This window comes from Ovis canadensis, chromosome 15 (assembly GCF_042477335.2).
Source record: "Ovis canadensis isolate MfBH-ARS-UI-01 breed Bighorn chromosome 15, ARS-UI_OviCan_v2, whole genome shotgun sequence".
In the NCBI taxonomy this organism is placed as follows: domain Eukaryota; kingdom Metazoa; phylum Chordata; class Mammalia; order Artiodactyla; family Bovidae; genus Ovis; species Ovis canadensis.
The window spans coordinates 86,035,618-86,054,999 of NC_091259.1; the positions used below are offsets into that span (position 1 = coordinate 86,035,618).

The window sequence follows — 19,382 nt, forward strand, 5'->3', positions numbered from 1 at the left end:
GCAATAAATGCTGGAGAGGGTGTGGAGAAAAGGGAACCCTCTTCCACTGTTGGTGGGAATGCAAACTCGTACAGCCACTATGGAGAACAGTGTGGAGATTCCTTAAAAAACTGGAACTAGAACTGCCTTATGACCCAGCAATCCCACTGCTGGGCATACACACCGAGGAAATCAGAATTGAAGAGACACGTGTACCCCAATGTTCATCACAGCATTGTTTATAATAGTCAGGACATGGAAGCAACCTAGATGGCCATCAGCAGATGAATGGATAAGAAAGCAGTGGTACATATACACAATGGAGTATTACTCAGCCATTAAAAAGAATACATTTAAATCACTTCTAATGAGGTGGATGAAACTGGAGCCTATTATACAGAGTGAAGCAAGGCAGAAAGAAAAACACCAATACAGTATACTAACGCATATATATAGAATTTAGAAAGAGGGTAACGATAACCCTATATGTGAGACAGCAAAAGAGACACAGATGTATAGAACAGTCTTTTGGACTCTGTGGGAGAGGGAAACGGTGGAGTGATTTTGGAGAATGGCATTGAAACGTGTATAATATCATATAAAATACAAATTGGTCACAGAGTCCAAGTGTTTGCATGTCCCATGAGACAGCATGCCGTTGTCATAAGGTGTTGTTGGCAGTATATTTGTCTTCTCTAGGCTATGTTGTTATGAAGTGAGATGCTTCTGGATATGTAGGAAGTGAAACTCATTTTTTACTTTCCAATTGCCTTACTTCTTTATGAAGTGAGCTTTTTTGTCAAAAACACAGAGATATATAGATATTCAGAAAGTCCATAAATGACATTGCTGGGAGATGCATGGTGGGTAGGGAAAGCAAATCCAAACCCAAAGTAAGTATCTCTGTAGGTTCATCAGTTGTACTAAGGGTACCACTCTGGGGAGGGAAACTGTTCAAGATGCAATATGTACAAAATTATTTACTTCAGCATTATTTATGATTACAAATATCAGAAACAGTTAAAATGCAAAAGTACAGGCCATACAATATAGTTTTATACAGGTTAAAAAATAATAATGATAGTCTATGAAGCAATATACAGTGGTTTTTAGTGTATGGAGTTAAAGTAAAAAAAAAAGAAAAATGCAGAAGAGTTCACACTGTATGTTACTTTTTGTGTAAAAAAGGAAATTTAAATGCACAAATAAAAGTCCAGAGATAAAATTGTGGAGTAGAAAAAAAAATTATATTTAAAAAACTATATAATAAAGTTAACATCTTAACAAGAGCTGACCCCCTCTCAATTTCCTTCTGAGTTCTATTAAGTCACTCCCATTCCACTTTCATATTAAGGCTTACTTTTAATAGTCAGATTAACTTTAAAGGATTTTTTTGGTAGTTTGCAGAAGATTACAATAAGCAGAAAATCCATGAGTCTATTATACAGAACATGTCAGTTTCACCCATTAAACACTGATATGCCTGTTTTGGAACTATGCCCTGATTAAACATAACTGAGTGCCTGCTCATGTGGCTTTGTGTGTATGTTTCACTCTGGAGGAGAGACTCATAGAAAAATAGGAAATGTTTGAGAAGAAAAGAAAGGAATAGAAAAAAACTGGTCTAATTGTGCTTTTTAACCAAACAGCTGTTTTCTATACAGAACACTGCCACACAATTCATATTTATACTTTAATGAATATGTATGCATTTGTGGAAATAAAGGAAAAAAAGGTGAAGAGCTTACTATTACATTTAAAATAACATTCTCGAATTGTATTTAAGCATATCCCCAGGAAATGATTCAGCAAAATAAAATGGAAATATATTATGAATTTAAAATATTTTGCCACCGGTGATATATATATCACTTACAAATCATAAATGGTGAAAACAAATGCATCAAAAAAAGGGAAAATTCAGTAAATGGTTCATTTCATGTGACCTTGTTACTTTTGTCTCTATATACTTAGTCCTTTATTTCCCTAATCTAAATTTCTTTATAAATGAGCCCTATTTTAGGGATCTAGTGAAATATGCAATGATTAGAAGAAAGCTCTATGCTCTTACCTAATGAGGATGAATATAATTTCATCAAATAAATACTGTATAATATTAACATATGCAGAATATGTCATGAGAAATGCTGGAATGGATGAAGCATAAGCTGGAATCAAGGTTGCGGGGAGAAATATCAATAACCTCAGATATGCAGATGACACCACCCTAATGGCAGAAAGTGAAGAACTAAAGAGCTTCTTGATGAAAGTGAAAGAGGAGAGTGAAAAAGTTGGCTTAAAACTCAACATTCAGAAAACTAAGATCATGGCATCTGGTCCCATCACTTCATCGGAAATAAATGGGAAAACAGTAACAAACTCTTTTGGGGGTCTCCAAGATCACTGCAGATGCTGACTGCAGCCATAAAATTAAAAGATGTTTGCTCCTTGGAAGAAAAGTTATGAGCAATCTAGACAGCCTATTAAAAAGCAGAGACATTACTTTTCCAACAAAGGACAGTCTAGTCAAAGCTATGGTTTTTCCAGTGGTCATATATGGATGTGAGTTGAACTATAAATAAAGCTGAATGCTGAAGAATTGATGCTTTTGAACTGTGGTGTTGGAGAAAAGTTTTGAAAGTCCCTCGGACTGCAAGAACATCCAACCAGTCTGTGCTAAAGGAAATCAGTCCTGAATATCCATTGAAGGAATAGTGCTGAAGCTGATACTCCAATCCTTTGGCCACCTGAGGTGAAGAACTGACTCATTTGAAAGGACCCTGGTGCTGGGAAATATTAAAGGTGGGAGGAGAAGTGGACGACAGAGGATGAGATGATTGGATGGCATCACTGACTCAATGGACATGAGTTTGAGTTAAGTCCGGGAGTTGGTGATGAACAGGGAAGCTTGGCATGCTGCAGTCCATGGGGTCACAAATAGTCAGACACGACTGAGCAACCTAACTGAACTAAACTGAGTATTAACAGAACATGATTACATAGACAATGCTCTAATGAAAATAAGTTGGACCAGTATTTCAAATTTCAAGACGTAGTCTACTTAGGCCTGAACCACTCACAAAATAAAGGAACCCTTTTCCTAGTAATTATGTTTCATAAAGCCTTTTTTACATCCTTATCTCTGAGGCTATAGATCAGAGGATTCAACATGGGGATCACTACTGTGTAAAACACAGAAGCCAATTAATCCTGAGTCAGGGAGTAGCTGGAAGTAGGTCTCAGATAAGTGTAGATGGAGGTGGAATAAATCAGAATAACATCAGTCAAGTGAGAGGCACATGTGCAGAACTCTTTGCACTTTTCCTCCCTGGATGCATACAAAAGGTGGAGAAGGGAATGTAGGAGTCGGAAGTGAGGCTCACCAGTGGACTTCTGACTGTATCCACACCAGGCACTACAGACAAGATGATTTCATACAGATACACGTCTGAACATGAGAGCTTAATAATTGAAGGGAAGTCACAGAAGTGATGGATAACATTAGAACTGCAGAATGCGAAGCTGCTTCTTCAACTTGTCTGAAACTTGGAGTTGAGCAGTCCTACAGTGAAAGCACCTGTTGCCATTTTCAGGCAGACCATCCTGGACATGATCAAGGAGTAAAGGAGAGGGCTGCATATGGCCACATAACAGTCATGGGCCATTTACCCTAAAAGGATGCACTCATTCGTGGCCAAGGCTAAAAAGAAGTTCATCTGCAGAAGTTCAGTCACTCAGTCGTGTCCGACTCTTTGCAACCCCATGAATCGCAGCACGCCAGGCCTCCCTGTCCATCACCAACTCCCGGAGTTCACTCGGACTCATGTCCATCGAGTCAGTGATGCCATTCAGCCATCTCATCCTCTGTCGTCCCCTTCTCCTCCTGACCCCAATCCCTCCAAGCATCAAAGTTTTTTCCAATGAGTCAACTCTTCGCATGAGGTGGCCAAAGTACTGGAGCTTCACCTTTAGCATCATTCCTTCCAAAGAAATCCCAGGACTGATCTCCTTCAGAATGGACTGGTAGGATCTCCTTGCTCTCCAAGGGACTCTCAAGAGTCTTATCCAACACCACACTTCAAAACCATCAATTCTTCGGCACTCAGCCTTCTTCACAGTCCAACTCTTACATCCATACATGACCACAGGAAAAACCATAGCCTTGACTAGACGGACCTTAGTCAGCAAAGTAATGTCTCTGCTTCTGAATATGCTATCTAGGTTGGTCATAACTTGTCTTCCAAGGAGTAACTCTCTTTTAATTTCATGGCTGCAGTCACCATCTGCGGTGATTTTGGAGCCCAAAAAATAAAGTCTGACACTGTTTCCACTGTTTCCCCATCTATTTGCCATGAAGTGATAGGACTGGATGCCATGATCTTCGTTTTCTGAGTGTTGAGCTTTAGGCCAACTTTTCACTCTCCTCTTTCACTTTCATCAGGAGGCTTTTTAGTTCTTCTTCACTTTCTGCCATAAGGGTGGTGTCATGTGCATATCTGAGGTGATTGATATTTCTCCCGGCAATCTTGATTCCGGGAGCTTGTGTTTCTTCCAGTCCAGCGTTTCTCATGATGTACTTTCCATACAAGTTAAATAAGCAGGGTGACAATATACTGCCTTGACGTACTCCTTTTCCTATTTGGAACCAGTCTGTTGTTCCATGTCCAGTTCTAACTGCTGCTTCTTGACCTGTATACAGATTTCTTAGGAGGCAGGTTAGGTGGTCTAGTATTCCCATCTCTTTCAGAATTTTCCAGTTTATTGTGATCCACACAGTCAAAGGTTTTGGCATAGTCAATAAAGCAGAAATAGAAGTTTTTCTGGAACTCTCTTGCCTTTTCCATGATACAGTGGATGTTGGAAATTTGATCTCTGGTTCCTCTGCCTTTTCTAAAACCAGCTTGAACTTCAGGAAGTTCATGGTTCATGTATTGCTGAAGTCTGGCTTGGAGAATTTTGAGCATTACTTTACTAGCATGTGAGATGAGTGCAATTGTACGGTTGTTTGAGCATTCTTTGGCATTGCCTTTATTTGAAATTGATGTGAAAATTGACCTTTTCCAATCCTGTGGCCACTGCTGAGTTTTCCAAACTTGCTGCCATAGTGAGTGCAGCACTTTCACAGCATCATCCTTCAGGATTTGAAACAGCTCAACTGGAATGCCATCACCTCCACTAGCTTTGTTCATAGCGATGCTTTCCAAGGCCCACTTGACTTCACATTCCAGGATGTCTGGCTCTAGATTAGTGATCACACCATCATGATTATCTGGGTCATGAAGATCTTTTTTGTACCATTCTTCTCTGTATTCTTGCCACCTCTTCTTAATATCTTCTGCTTCTGTTAGGTCCATACCATTTTGTCCTTTATCGAGCCCATCTTGGCATGAAATGTTCCCTTGGTATCTCTAACTTTCATGAAGAGATCTCTAGTCTTTCCTATTCTGTTGTTTTCCTCTATTTTTTGCATTGATCACTGAAAAAGGCTTTCTTATCTCTCCTTGCTAGTCTTTGGGACTCTGCATTCAGATGCTTATATCTTTCCTTTTCTCCTTTGCTTTTCGCCTCTCTTCTTTTCACAGCTATTTGTAAGGCCTCCCCAGACAGCCATTTCACTTTTTTGCATTTCTTTTCCATGGGGATGGTCTTGAGACCTGTCTCCTGTACAATGTCACGAACCTCATTCCATAGTTCATCAGGCACTCTATCTATCAGATCTAGGCCCTTAAATCTATTTCTCACTTCCACTGTATCATCATAAGGGATTTGATTGAGGTCATACCTGAATGGTCTAGTGTGTTTCCCTACTTTCTTCAATTTGAGTCTGAATTTGGTAATAAGGAGTTCATGATCTGAGCCACAGTCAGCTCCTGGTCTTGTTTTTGCTGACTGTATAGAGCTTCTCCATCTTTGGCTGCATAGAATATAATCAATCTGATTTTGATATTGACCATCTGGTGATGTCCATGTGTAGAATCTTCTCTTGTGTTGTTGGAAGAGGGTGCTTGCTATGACCAGTGCATGTTCTTGGCAAAACTCTAGTAGTCTTTGCCCTGCTTCATTCCACATTCCAAGGCCAAATTTGCCTGTTGCTCCAGGTGTTTCTTGATGTCCTACTTTTACATTCCAGTCCCCTATAATGAAAAGGACATCTTTTTTGGGTGTTAGTTCTAAAAGGTCTTATAAGGCCTTCATAAAACCATTTAATCTGCAGAAAGCAGCCAGCAAAGGAGATGGTCTTCTCTGATATAAATCTACCTGCCTCTTTGTAGTGATGATGGATGAATAACAAGCACTCACAAAGGACAGGTTAGCCAGGAAAAAGTACATGGTGTGTGAAGTCAGAAATCAGTCCTAATTAAGAGGATCATCCTAACATTCCCAACTGTAAGTGTGTAAATCACAGAAAAGAGCAAAAAGCGGATAACCTGCTGCTCCAGTGTGTCTGCTAATCCTGAAAAGATGAAATCAGTCAGTGAAATATATTTTTTCTGGCCATTTATTATAAATAAATTAGTGTGTGTGCTGCCAGTAATTAAGTTGTGTCCGACTCTTTGTGACCCCATATGCACTGTAGCATGTCAGGCTTCCCTGTCCTTCACAATCTCCTGGAGTTTGCTTAAATACATGTCTATTGAGTCAATGATACTATCTAACCATCTCATCTTCCACCACCCTCCTCCTTTTGCCTTTAATCTTTCCCAGCATCAGGGTATTTTTTTTCCAGTGAATTGGCTTTCCCATCAGGTGGCTGAAGTATTGCAGCTTCAGCATCAATCTTCCCAGTAAATATTCAGGGTTGATTTCCTTTGGAATTGGCTGGTTAGATCTACTTAGAATTGACTGGTTTGATCTCCTTGCAGTCTAAGGGACTCTCAAGAGTCTCCCCCAGCACCACAATTCAAAAGCATCAATTCTATAGCGGTTAGCCTTCTTTATGGTCCAGCTCTCACATCCATGCATGACTACTGGAGAAACCATAGCTTTGACTATACAGACCCTTGTCAGCAAAGTGATGTCTCTGCTTTCTAATGCACTGTCTAAGGTTAATCACAGTTTTCCTTCCAACAGTAACATCTTTTCATTTCTACTTAAACTTACATTGGGAGTAAAAAGTTTGCTGGACATAGTATAAATAGTAATAAATAATAGTAATAGATTATTAATAAATATTAACAAATAAGTCAAATATGAATAAAAACTAAGGAAAACAGAGCATACTAAACAAAGTAACCAAAGAAAGAAGAAAATTAATGTACAAGTGAATAAGCATTGACATGTATTAAGCAGTTTACTGTGTTGTATCTTGGTTGTATGACTCTCAAATAATTGATCTAAATCTACGTTTCACTTTTGCTTTTTGCAAATGCAACACCTATGTTCTATTCTTTCTCTCTTAGCCCACATCCTAAGTACAGAACTATCTTTGCTGAAATATTCACAGGTATTTGAAGTAACTCAAATGGATTTTTTTTCTCATAAAGATATCTCTCTATATTTTTCAACGCCAAATTCATGCATCATCACTCTGAAATCACTTTTGTGTTCTCCAAATAGCAAAAATAATCCATTTTAAATAACCGCTATTTTGACATTTTTCATGTTCTTAAGAATATTTCTGTAGTTCAGTTCAGTTCAGTAGCTCAGTCATGTCCGACTCTTTGCGACCCTGTGAACTGCAGCATGCCAGGCCTTCCTATCCATCACCAACTGCTGGAGTCTACCCAAATCCATGTCCATTGAGTTGGTGATGCCATCCAACCATCTCATCCTCTGTCCTCCCCTTCTCCTCCCACCTTCAATCTTTCCCAGCATCAGGGTCTTTTCAAATGAGTCAGCTCTTCGCATCATGTGGCCAAAGTATTGGAGCTTCAGCTTCAACATCAGTCCTTCCAATGAGCACCCAGGACTGATCTCCCTTAGGATGGACTGGTTGGATCTCCTTGCAGTCCAAGGGACTCTTAAGAGTCTTCTCCAACACCACAGTTCAAAAGCATCAATTCTTCAGTGCTCAGCTTTCTCTATAGTCCAATTCTCACATCCATACATGACCACTGGAAAAACCATAGCCTTGACTAGATGGACCTTTGTTGGTAAAGTAATGTCTCTGCTTTTTAATATGCTGTCTAGGTTGGTCATAACTTTCCTTCCAAGGAGTAAGCGTCTTTTAATTTCTGTAGTAGTTTAAATCAAAAGACTGTTCTCTTTACACAGCTCACTAAAGAATTAATGCCATATATCTGTCCACAGTAGTAAAAGACAGAGACAGCACCACACACTTAATAGCATCTGTCTTAGTACTAACTTATCTAGTCTATTGTTTCCTTTTGTATTATAATCACTATTAACTCAGCTAAGGCACAAAAATAGGCAATTTGTCACTTCAAATAAAATGATAAGCAGAGAAAATTTGAATTATATCTTTGTAAAAATTTGAGACAACTTTGAATACATGCTCATTGCTGCCTTTTTATACCGTTTTTTCTTGAAGAAGGTAGGGTAACCATGGAGACTAGATAATAGGATTTAATTATAGAATCAATCCTCTAAAGTGGAAACTCCATTATCAAAAGTAATTACATAAGATCACATGCAGGTGGATGCAATAAAACACTATGTGGACTTGACTCATGATGTGGTTACAGATCTCTTTGTTACTTTAATGTTTCTTGCAGAAGTTTAAGAATTATTAATTTTGATTGATTACTTAATATACTTTTTCTCCGTAGTTTTAGCTTATTCCAAAATGGTGCACATCCTCAATCAAGTTATTATACTTTCCTTCAGTTCAGTTCAGTTCAGTGGCTCAGTCATGTCTGACTCTTTGCGACCCCATGAATCGCAGCACACCAGGCCTCCCTGTTCATCACCAACTCCCGGAGTTCACTCAGACTCGAGTCCATCAAGTCAGTGATGCCATCCTACCATCTCATCCTCTGTCGACCCCTTCTCCTCCTGCCCCTAATCCCTCCCAGCATCAGAGTCTTTTCCAATGAGTCAGCTCTAAGCATGAGGTGAGCAAAGTACTGGAGCTTCAGCTTTACCATCATTCCTTCCAAGAACACCCAGGGCTGATCTCCTTTAGAATGAACTGGTTGGATCTCCTTGAAGTCCAAGGGACTTTCAAGAGTCTTCTCCAACACCACAGTTCAAAAGCATCAATTCTTCGACACTCAGCTTTCTTCACAGTCCAACTCTCACATCCATACATGACCACAGGAAAAACCATAGCCTTGACTAGACGGACCTTTGTTGGCAAAGTAATGTCTCTGCTCTTCAACCTTAGGGCAAGGAATTTATCCCATTCCTGTGTTGATCCAGCTCATTTCCTGAGTGAAATAAATGAGAAGGGGACACTAACTACATCCACTTATTGAAGAAACACTCTACCTGAGCAAGTAAGGAAATAACGTGAAAATATAAATTTTTTCTTGGTTTTAGAATTGCATTTGTTGTTTCTTTTTTTAAAATCTATTGATTTTTTTTTTTTAAATGAAGGATAATTGCTTTACAGAATTGTGTTGGTTTCTGCCAAATGTCAACATGAATCAGCCACAGGTATACATGGAAACTAATATTACCATATGTAACATAGAGAGCCAATGGGAATTACTATATGCCTCAGAGCACGTATGCATTTGTTTTTTTGAAATTGTCTGTGATTCTTAACTTACATGGGGATTAACTACAGATTTTCCATATCAAATACACAAGTCACAGGTGAAATAAATTACATTGGGTGTCCATATGAAAGGAGAGAATATTTACAGAAATAAATAAATTATAGGAACATTTTCTTTTGTCATTCTTTCAAAGCAATAGAAATAAAAGCAAAAATAAGCCAATGGGACCTAATGAAACTTAAAAGCTTTTCCACAGAAAAGGAAAGTATAAAGAAGATGAAAAGACAATCTTCCAGTTGGGTCAAAATGTTTACAAACAATGCAACCAACAAGCACTTAACTTCCAAAATAAACAAACAGCTCATATAGCTCAATAACAATACCACCAACAGATAGCCCAATCCAAAAATGGACAGGTGGCCTAAATAGACATTTCTACAAGCAAGACATACAGATGGCTAACAGGCACATGAAAAAGTCTCAACTTTCTTAATTATTAGAGAAATGCAAATCAAGACTACAATTCAGTGGCACCTCGTATAAGTCGGAATGGCCACATTAAAAAGTCTAAGTAAGTAAGTGAAAGTCACTCAGTCGTGCCTGACTCTTCATGACACCGTGGGCTATATAATCTATGGAATTCTCTAGGCCAGAATACTGGAGTGGGCAGCCGTTCCCTTCTGCAGGAGATCTTCCCAACCCAGGGGTCAAACCCAGGTCTCCCATATTGCAGGCAGATTCTTTACCAACTGAGCAACAACAGAAGCCCATTAAATAGTCTACAAATAGTAATTGCTGGAGGTGTGTAGAAAAGGGAACCCTCCTATATTGTAGGTGGGAATGCAAATTGATATAGCTACTATAGCAAACAGTATGCAGGTTCCTTTATAAACTGAAAATAGAGTTGTCATATGATCCAGCAATTTACTTCTGGGCATATATCCAAACAAAATTATAGTTGGAAAAGATATATGCACCCCTATGTTCATAGTGGTACTTCACTTCTAAACAATCTGCCCTATATTTTATCTACTTATTAAAAGCTCTGAATTCCTTTGTTAACTATTAGTCTTTGTAAAACTTTTTGTCCTCATTTGTAAAGGAATTTCATTCTAATATTCATAATATTTTCATGTAAGCTTATTTTTAAAAGCATCATTGAAATTTTCCCTCTCATATCAGAGGAAAACAGACCTGTTCACATGCCAGTATTGACCTGAATTTTTGAGGAAGGATAAGGATATCCCAGGGGCTTCCCCAGTGACTCAACTGGTAAAGAGACTGCTGCAGTGCAGGAGACAACAGTTAGATCCCTGGGTTGGAAAGACCCCCTGGAGTAGGAAATAGCTACCCAGTTCAGTATTCTTGCCTGGAGAATTCCACTGAGAGAGGAGTCTGGTGGGATACAGTTCATGGGATTGCAAAGAGTCAGACATGACTGAGTGACTAACACTAGGAAGCATGTTGCAAAGCAAACAATAATACATAGCGTGCTAAAAGGCATATTCAGAGAGAAATGCCCAGTTTAAAATAAGATTTAAGTGGTCAAAACCATGGAACCAGTTTGGGAAGGTTTTCTATGCATGTGATCCAGATGATAAAGAATCGGCAATGTGGGAAACCTGGGTTTGATCCCTGGGTTGGGAAGATACTCTGCAGAAAGGAAAGGCTACCCACTCCAGTATTCTTGCCTGGAGAATTCCATGGAGAGAGGAGCCAGGTGGGCTATCGTCCATGGGGTCGCAAAGAGTTGGACGCAGCTGAGGGACTTTCACTCAATGGGACTCAATGAACTCTATGCATGTTATGATATAGAAGTGATCTTTTACCCAGGAGATCAATGAGTTGGCCATTGCAGAAAATCTCTCTTTGGCACCAACACTGACCCCCAGAATGGTTCTTTTCCTATAAAATAAGACAGTCTTTTCATACCCTCAAGCAGGTAGTGTGTTCTGAGATGAATACTATATTCAGAAGCGGTACCTGGGGATGCCCTACCAGCGTATATGGAGGCATCCCCAGATTCTTCCCTCTCTAATTCTTGTAGAAACAGGGGTGTGTGTAGGAGCATCTACATTGATTCTCATCCTATAGGACTCACAGCTTTCTATACACACTGAGTGACTGATGATCATACAGGCACCAGCCTTTTGCATCACTCTGGTCACATCTGTACTGCAGCTTTAGAGGCTATCTCCCAGCACTGTCTAGCTTCCTCACTCTAGAAACTGGTTTCCAGTGTTATCTTCATGAGAGGTGTTTTGCAGTGAAAAAAAAAAAAAGAAAATTTCCTGACCTGCCTTGCCACATTTCACAAGGAAAATCTGGAAAAAACTTTCTGAACTCAAATGCAACAAGTTATTACTACTTCTTCCCATCATTCTGCGAAGTCATCAGAGGTATATCTACCCTAAGTTAACATTTTATTTATGTCTTAAAAAATGATGTCATATTTTCAGTTCAAGTGCTCATCTTCAAATGGGACAAAAAGTACTAGGCCTGCTACACTTTGTTGTAAGTCATTATTTTAGTATATTATTTTTTAGACAACATGTTGGCACTGGGGATATAAGCTTGAATATTCTTGTTTAATCAGAATATGTAGGCAGTGGGACTTCCCAGGTGGTTGGACATGGGTTGGATCCCCGGGTCAGGAAAATCCCATGGAGGAGGAAATGGCAACTCACTCCAGTGTTCTTGTCTGGGAAATCCCATGGACAGAGGAGCTTGGGGGCTGCAGACAATGGGGCTGCAAAGGGTTAGACAGGACCGAGCAACAGAGCATGCATGCGGGCAGAGAGGCAATGTTCTTGAATGTTAAAAAGCAACAACACTAACAAAAACCATTAATAACTGCTATGAGATCTTCCCTCGTAGCTCAGTTGGTAGAGACTGCCTGCAATGCAGCAGACCCGGGTTCGATACCTGGGATGGGAAGATACCCTGGAGAAGGAAATGGAAACCCACTCCACTGTTCTTGCCTGGAGAATCCCATGGACAAAGCAGCCTGGCCACGAGAGGCGGACAAGACTTAGCCACTGAACCAACACCACCATGCGTTATTTCAGGGATTTCAATACCTCAGACTGAGTTTGGGATGAATTTGTTATTTAAAAATAGCAGGAGGCTTTGTTTAATCTAGACATATGATACCACTTATCTATAATAGTTAAGATTCATAGAAAACTTGGAAAAGAACAGAGATTAGTGCATAATAAATAAGAAACAAATTTTATGAAGTGATGGCTTTGAGTCATATTACAGTTCATTTCAGTAAAAATTTTTCTCAGTGCCACCATAACCTCTTTATTTCTCAGACAATATATCATGGGGTTAAACATTGGTGTGACAATGGTATAAAAAAGAGAGAGAAATTTGTCCATTCCTATAGAATGACTGGACTTTGGTCTTAAATATGTAATGAGTCCTGATCCAAAGAATAAAGCCACAACCATGAGATGGGAAGAGCAGGTGGAGAAGGCCTTGGCTCGCCCAGTGGCTGAAGGCAGCTTCAAGATGGTCTCAATTATTCTCACATAAGATCCAAGAATCAACATAAAAGGAACAGTGACAACTAGAACAGCAACTACATAAACTAATGTCTCAGTTAGAAGGGTGTCCCCACAGGCAAGCTTAAGCACTGGAGGTACATCACAGAAGAAGTGATTCAACTGGTTAGAGCCACAGAAGGGTAGAGAGAAGATCTGGAAGGTTAATACTACATGCACTGGAACTCCACTGACCCAACAGCCAGCGGCCAGTTGGACACACAGCTTGCTGTTCATGAGGAGAGGGTACAGCAGTGGGTTGCAAATGGCGACATACCTGTCATAAGCCATTGAAGTCAGAAGAAGGCACTCAGTGGCTCCAAACACCAGAAAGAAATACATTTGAGCAGCACAGGCCAGAAAGGGTATATTTCTGTTTTGACTGCAAAGATCTATTAATAACCTGGGGACAGTGACTGATACATAGCATATTTCCAAGGAAGAAAAATTCCCTAGGAAAAAGTACATGGGAGTCTGGAGGGAAGGATCCATCTTGGTTATTATAATAATGAGACTGTTTCCCATCAGAATAATCGTATACATGATCAAAAACACCCCGAAAAGAAATCCCTGTAGGTCAGGAATATCGGAGAAGCCAAGCCAGATGAAATCCACCAATGTAGTCTGGTTCCACTGTGGGGGATTTTGTCCTCTGGATCTCATCTGCAAACAAAAGGGTTAGAAGTCACTACAATTCACTGGACCCAGCAGTGAAATGGGTTAAAATAAATTGATGATTTCAACTTCACTGACAGAATATAGAGAACCTGTCTGCCAATGCAGGAGATGCAAGAGACACAAGTCCAATCCCTGGGTTGGGAAGATCCCCTGGAGGAGGGCATGGCAACCCACTCCAGTATTCTTGCCTGGAGAATCCCATGGCTAGAGAAGCGTGGGGATTCATGGAGTCGCAAAGACTCAGACATGACTGAAGGGAATTAATGCATGCTCACACACAATATAATATATTTATCCATTTAAAATTTTATTTGTTTTGTGTTTAAGATATATCAAATCCAATATCCTCAAATTCCACAATGTAAAAACAAAATAATCTTGAATTCTTTTGTCCTTTGGAGTTCTTTTGTTCTTTTGACTCATGTGAGAGATTTTGAATATATGAATAACACAGAAAGACAGACAACAGTAAAATAAGAGCAAACATGAAAAGTAGCCTATTCTCAGGATAAGAACAGCTCTAGTTAACTTGGGAAATTCCCTAAAGAAATATATTTCCCTTTCCTCGTCTCCACTTGCTTTTTAGCTGAATATGTTCTGCCTAGCACCTTCTAATTTGCAATTAGTTTATGAGTCTTTCATATCTGATTTGAAGTGAGCTCCATCTCAGATAACCAAACGGCATGGTCATCATAATACTCAACTGCAAGATGGAGCTCAGGACAGCCTGGGTCACTCACTCACTGGGAAAGAGGCTTAGATCCCAGATAGAAAAAATAAATAAATAAAACTCTCCACTTGCCTCCATCATAGAGGACAATATTCCACTTAATGTATCATAGAAATTAATATTAGAAATAAAACATCATAGCAGGTCAGACGTTCACTTGAAGTTTAGAACATGACATAAAGGCAATAAGAATTGTTGGAATATGTCCTCACCCTGACCATAGCCCCTCAACAATCTTAATGACCGATAAACCTGCTTACCAAATTTTAGACCTTTAGAAGTAAGATTATGGAGGCTTCCCAGGCGGTTCAGGGCACGCTGTCTAAAAGAGTCAGATATGACTTAGTGACTAAACAACAAAAACTAAAAGATTATAGCCTTCACAAGGTAACTAAATATGAGAAAGGGAAAATAAAATGTCTAAGAGAATTCAATCTCAGAGTTCATGCCAGACAAAATGTAAGAGGTCCATTTGTATGTGTTATTATCTTTAAATATGACTTTCTTAATATATGCATTTTATTATATCTATGTATAATGTATTGTGAACGAGTAATATATATTCTAAATATCTGAATCTGAATAACTATCAAATACACAGTGCTAAATGCAGTGTAGCATTTCTCTAATCAACTCCTTTTAATACTTAAGCATTTTCACCAAACACATTTAGTCTCTCCATCACCAGACTGCTTTCTAGAAATCATTTTTTTGTGATTTCCAGCCAACCTTCATTAATGCTAAACTGTGACTTTTTTCACAGATTGCTGCAATTTCCTAGATCCACACTATCATGTATTCTTTCTAACTTTTACCTTCATTTCCCTAATTTGCCTTTGCTTCCCTTAGAGCACAACTACCCTCTCTTCTTTTAAGGATCTCTCCAGTTTCCCGCTGTTGACACAAAACCCAGACAACTCAAATATTTACCATTTCTACTTTAACTTCTTAGCTCTCATTAATTTAAAGTTTTCCCCTTCTTATTGTAGTGAATTATCCTTGTCAGTGATTACTTCTTCAGAGTGAATTCTAAAGGCAGAGGTTCCCTCCTTTTTCATCTCTGTCTATAGCTCGAAAGTGTCAAGAGAAGGGAACAAGGGCCTGAAAAGTTCTAGTTCAAATATTAGTGACATGTTACTCAAACTCAGACTTTGTGTGGTTCTCTGAATCTTCTCTTGCCATCTATATCTTTACATTTTCTGATCTCTTTACTCTTTATTTCCTCTTCTTTTCACTTTTAGGTAGCTACTTTTGCATGTTATATCATCTCACACTTTCAAGATTTTATACCTCTATGTATGTATATATGTTTTATTTTTCTTCAGAAATAATAGCATTTGAAAACCAGCTGAGGAAAGGGGGGATTAAATTTTCAGTGACACAGATGTTTGTATAACTGTGTCTGTGGGTCTTCATTCGCTGAGTCATGTCTGACCCCTTGTGACCCCATGAGGCTCCTCTGTCTATGGGATTTTCCAGGCAAGAATACTGGATGGGTTGCCATTTCCAGCTCCAGGGAAACTTCCTGACCCAGGGATCAAATCCACGTCTCCTCCCTGTGACTCTTGCATTGACAGGTGGATTCTTTACCACTGAGCCCCTGGGAAACTCTTGTTTGAATGTATAAGGCAGTAAATCAATATGTATTTTGTCATACATATTATAGTTTATTGAGGATAGCTGTTAATACAAAGCATGTGCTAAATAAAAAGTGTGTTATATACTATGGACACTAAGCATAAATAATATGAATTTAGTTTCTGTCATTAGAAACTCAGAAACTAGTGTGGCTTCAGATAGATGAGTCAGACAGAAACCTAGGATGTGTAGAGTCTATGCAGTGAGAATTACAAGGCATTATGGGAGGTCCAGAAAATAACTTGAGGAAGACTGTCATATCTTAGGGTATCACAGGATTATTCTTTTATTTTTACTTTAAGAAAACACAATAAAATATTCTCCAGGAAAAAAAATGCACTCATATACTTACTCAGGTTCATATTCCAAAACTGGTTAAACATTTACATAGGTGAGTAGCTTATATATAAGGATTTCTTGACAGGTGACTGCATGCATGTCGATTTTCTACTCATCTCAGCAATCATGGTCCATTTAAACAGATTTAAGTACTCAGTGACCAAAGATTCTGACATTGAATAACTTAAAAATGAAACTTAGATATATTCTTGTAATATATCATCTTTACTTAAATTACCAGAGCTTGTTTTTTCTTAGTTGAAAATACATACAGTAATAATAAGATGCAACTCAGTTGTTTTGAGGGGCAAGTAGCATCAACTATGTTAACTACTTGATTTGAATGGATGCTTGTAGTCCCATATGGATTTCCCTGGTGGCTCAGACAGTAAAGCGTCTGTCTACAATGTGGGAGACCTGGGTTCCATCCCTGGATTGGGAAGATCTGCTGGAGAAGGAAATGGAAATCCACTCCAGTACTATTGCCTAGAAAATCCCATGGACAGAGGAGCCTGGTAGGCTACAGTCCATGGGGTCGCAAAGAGTCACGACTGAGTGACTTCACTTGTAGTCCTATAGGGCATTCTTTCTTATGATCATCATCATACTTATTGTATTTATCATTATTACTTTAAAACTAACTTTTGACTCTTTCGGAAATTAGCTACTTTGTATCTGGCCCTGGAGTGGAATTTTTCTCAACCTGGGAGAGAAAAGAATGTATAAGGCAGTGTTTTGTCAGGAATACTGAGTTAAAATTAGTACATTATGCTGGGTAGGTACAGACCAAAAACAGTATCTTGGGAAAAAACATTCTAACTTTCAGGACTTTTAATGTATTTTTTCTCTTATCTATGCCAATTCTTACAGTTGTACTAAGAAAACACAAGACAAGAAAACTATGTTATAGAAAGCAAAATTAAATTAAAAATCTAACTCAAATCCTATTTAAAATCTGAAACATCCCCATAAATAACTTTCTTTGATTATTCTCTTTCCAGAAGTTGAGCTATTCTCTCCATTAACAATTAATCGTTGCTGGCAATTCCAACATGGGAACTTCAGTCCTTCTGTTACCATTTTTTTCCATTTTAGCAGAAACAAGTATAGCAATGGACTTCCCTGTTGGCTCAGTGGTAAAGAATTCACCTGCCAAGGCAGGAGCCATAGGTTCAATCCCTGGGTTGGGAAGGATTTCCAGTAAAGGAAATGGAAACCACTCCAGTATTCCTGCTTGGGAAATCCCGTGGACAGTGGAGGTGGCAGGCTATATTCCATGAGATCCGAATGAGCAGGAAATAACTTAGTGACTAAATAGTAACAACAATCATAGGAATGGAAAGGAGAGAGGTGTGATTATCTGAAAGAAATGTTTTATTGCTAACAACATTTAAACAGATTATGTGCTAACCTTGTTTATCTTTGTTATCTCATTTATTGCAATATAAATGAAATAGGTACTCTAATGATTCACATTTTCATAAAAAGCCAGAGGCAAGGAAAGGTTAAGTAACTTGTGCAATGTCTAGAAGCAAGCGTGTGATTTAGGTGATGCCAAATTCAGCAATGTAACGCCAGAGTCCATTTTGTTAATCAAAATTCAGTGGGCTTAACAGTTCATTCCATGGTAATTATTTTGAATTTAATATTCTGAACAATATCAATAAATAAAATAAAATTCTTCACAGCAACAATTTGATATAATATCCATTTAATATTCCACTTATCATTTTAAAAATAAATGACCTTAATCAATTAGAGTCTGTATATCTCAAGTTCAGAAGATTTATCTCATAAATGAATCTTTTTTGGAAAAAAAATTGTATTTCTTTTGATTGTTGAATTAAAAATATGCTATAATAAACTAACTAGGGTAAAATTATAGCTGCTTACCTTTGTTTTAAACATCACCACATGTTGCTCTTTTACAGAAAATATGGTCTTTTTAATATAAATGTCTGATTTGATGTTTTCAAGTAACAAATTCATCCATTCTTAACTTTCCTTGAAGTTCATAATGTGCTTAAATCAGTACAACTTAGGTATAAAAAGTACCCTCTGATTTGTTGAAGAGAATCTTCTCTTCATGACATGCTGTATTTTTAAACTCAATAAACTGTTTATCAAGTGGTAACTTAAATAACCATGATAGCCTCTGGGTCAATTAGCGCAGCCTTGAAGTTTCTCTCTCTGTGGAATATGGTCTGAGGAGCTCTAGCCACCAGGCCACTCCCCTTTCCCTATCTCCCCATCCTCTACATCTCAGGAAAGTAGAGCAATTCTCCTGCTGGGAAAGGCTGCATAAGACATTCAGAATCTCAAATTTGATCTATACCTGTATGAATTCGTTGGATACTAAGTTTCCAACTATTAATGCACCATTCCTTAACTTCACAGGCTATATCTTGCAAAAGATGGCAATGACGACCCTGTATGCAAGACAGGGAAAGAGACACAGATGTGTATAACGGACTTTTGGACTCAGAGGGAGAGGGAGAGGGTGGGATGATTTGGGAGAATGACATTCTAACATGTATACTATCATGTAAGAATTGAATCGCCAGTCTATGTCTGACGCAGGATGCAGCATGCTTGGGGCTGGTGCATGGGGATGACCCAGAGAGATGTTATGGGGAGGGAGGTGGGAGGGGGGTTCATGTTTGGGAACGCATGTAAGAATTAAAGATTTTAAAATTTAAAAAATAAAAAACTGAAAAAAAATTATCCAGTGTTCATGTATTATCTTATTTGTTTATGAGTTATGGCCCTCTGTTCATGCCATGTATAGGATTTTTCTTTAATTGTAAGTATATACATAAGAAAAAATAAGCTTTAACAAGAGGCTAT

General features: G+C 38.5%; 1 protein-coding gene and 1 pseudogene across 1 annotated transcript in view; both read right to left on the reverse strand.

Annotated features, from left to right (window-relative positions):
- Positions 1-2,998: 2,998 nt before the first annotated feature.
- Positions 2,999-6,309, reverse strand: LOC138420756 (olfactory receptor 5F1-like; annotated as a pseudogene).
- A 6,469-nt stretch (positions 6,310-12,778) lies between these two features.
- Positions 12,779-19,382, reverse strand: part of LOC138420211 (olfactory receptor 10AG1-like) — a 95,857-nt gene continuing 89,253 nt past the window's right edge. The window contains exon 4 of the mRNA XM_069553341.1: positions 12,779-13,813. Coding sequence (XP_069409442.1) covers positions 12,779-13,813 — 1,035 coding nt within the window. The remainder of the gene's footprint in view (positions 13,814-19,382) is intronic.